The sequence below is a fragment of the Sinocyclocheilus rhinocerous genome, unplaced genomic scaffold (assembly GCF_001515625.1).
Source record: "Sinocyclocheilus rhinocerous isolate Xijiao unplaced genomic scaffold, SAMN03320098_v1.1 scaffold352, whole genome shotgun sequence".
Lineage (NCBI taxonomy): Eukaryota > Metazoa > Chordata > Actinopteri > Cypriniformes > Cyprinidae > Sinocyclocheilus > Sinocyclocheilus rhinocerous.
Window position 1 is genome coordinate 426,734 of NW_015642448.1, and position 1,960 is coordinate 428,693.

At 34.4% G+C, this 1,960-nt stretch overlaps 1 protein-coding gene across 1 annotated transcript in view; it reads left to right on the forward strand.

Moving 5' to 3' along the window:
* The first annotated feature begins 775 nt into the window (after positions 1-775).
* The window catches only part of pes (pescadillo), a 16,235-nt gene continuing 15,050 nt past the window's right edge, over positions 776-1,960 (forward strand). Inside the window, exons 1-2 of the mRNA XM_016572766.1 lie at positions 776-952; positions 1,296-1,375. Of these exons, the coding sequence (XP_016428252.1) occupies positions 929-952; positions 1,296-1,375 (104 nt within the window). The 5' untranslated portion in view covers positions 776-928. The remainder of the gene's footprint in view (positions 953-1,295; positions 1,376-1,960) is intronic.

Sequence of the window (1,960 nt, forward strand, 5' to 3'; positions counted from 1 at the left end):
TTTAGATTTCTTAAAAGGAAGATCAATTCAAGTTAAAATAGGAGCAGAAATTTCAAATAAGCATATGGTAGAAAATGGAACACCACAAGGGAGTGTTATAAGTCCTACATTTTTTTCCATTATGATAAATGATATATTTAGTAATGTACCGAATGGCATGAATAGATCATTGTTTGCAGATGATGGGGCGCTTTGGAAACGTGGGAAAAATGTGGAATATGTAGTTAAGAAAATACAGGAAGGAATACATCAGGTTGAAAAGTGGGGAATGGAATGGGGTTTTAAGTTTTCTGCTGAAAAATCAAAAGTGATGGTTTTCTCTGGAAAGAAAAATAAAGATATTAAACTGAAACTGTATAGGAATAATCTGGAAAGAGTTGAGAGTTTTCGTTTTTTGGGGGTATGGTTTGATTCACGACTAACATGGAGATCACACATTAAACAAGTAGAGGATAAATGTAAAAAAGTATTAAACATTATGAGGTGTCTTGCAGGAGTGGAGTGGGGAGCAGATTTTAATTCATTAACATATATATATGTTTCCCTAATAAGATCTAGGTTGGAGTATGGGAGTCAGGCATTTGGATCAGCAGCAAAATCAGTATTAGCGAGGCTGGACAAACTTCAGGCACAGGCATTGAGATTATGTCTTGGAGCCATGAGAACATCACCAGTGTGCTCATTGCAGGTAGAGGCAGGTGAAATGCCTTTGAGCCTAGCTACACATGTAGGTCCGTTCGCTACACGTTCATGCTTTTCTATGCAGGTATTCGCTCGTGCGCCCCAGTTCGCTGACTGACGTCACACAAAACACGTGTGTTAGGAGGACGCACGTTAGTACTGGATCAGCTCTGCGATCTATTTGCCTTTTTATTGCAAACGTTTTTAATTTAGGGTTTGTCGAGTGAAAAAAGTCAACCCCGGTGTAATGGGCGGATTACAAAAGAAGAAGGTAAGACAGAGATTTAGAGCAATACTGTCGGTAAACAAAACCTGATGTGTTGATGAGCGCAGGGCCGTGCAGACCTGTGTTTTTTAAACTTATTACTTTATTGTGTATACATTTAACAGTATATATTTGTATATATGGCATATGATAAAATATTTAAATAACGACAGCTTGAATTTCCTTCCTTTAATATTCATTGCAGTTGTTTTCAGCTTTGCTTGACAGCAAATAAGGGTTCTTAATTCTAATTCATCTCAAGATTTGACTCCGTATGAAATATGTGTCTTGTTTATGCATATCCCCGCATGTCAGAGCACTTGCTAACCTGTCATTTCTTCTCGTGTAGTATGAGAGCGGATCAGCAACTAACTATGTCAGCAGGAATAAAGCCCGCAAGAAGCTGAGTCTGAGTCTGGCTGATTTCAGGTTGGTTAACAAAACAAAGCATTTCTCTTATGTTCTTATGTTCTGTCCTGGTGTCTTAGTAATTTTACGTTCCTCATACTTTATATAGTAGTTTAGTTTATTAGAGAACGTCATGTACTTTATTCGATGTCACGTATATACTAAATGTTACTGATTTTAAGCTGATTTTTAACTAGTTTGTACCAAATGACAGATAGATTTGTGCTACAATACCTCATTTTACATTTGACATCAGTAATAAATGAGGATATTTAAAAATTACTTTTATTTATTTAGTCATTTAGCAGATGCGTTTATCCAAAGCGACTTACAAATGAGGACAACAGAAGCAATCAATTGTAGTATTAAAACAACTAAAAACAGATCCAAAACTAAAAGCTAAAACTTTATAAATACTACTTATAAACATTTTAAAAAATAAAGAAATGAAAAAAAAATGACAAATGCATACAACAAAATTTCAAAACCTAACATTTAAATGAAAAACAAAAAATAAAGCTAAAAACAATTCAAAATATTAAAGAACAAAAGGTATAAGAGTATAATAACGATTCTAACATAACACTAAGCCAAACACCAAAAAAA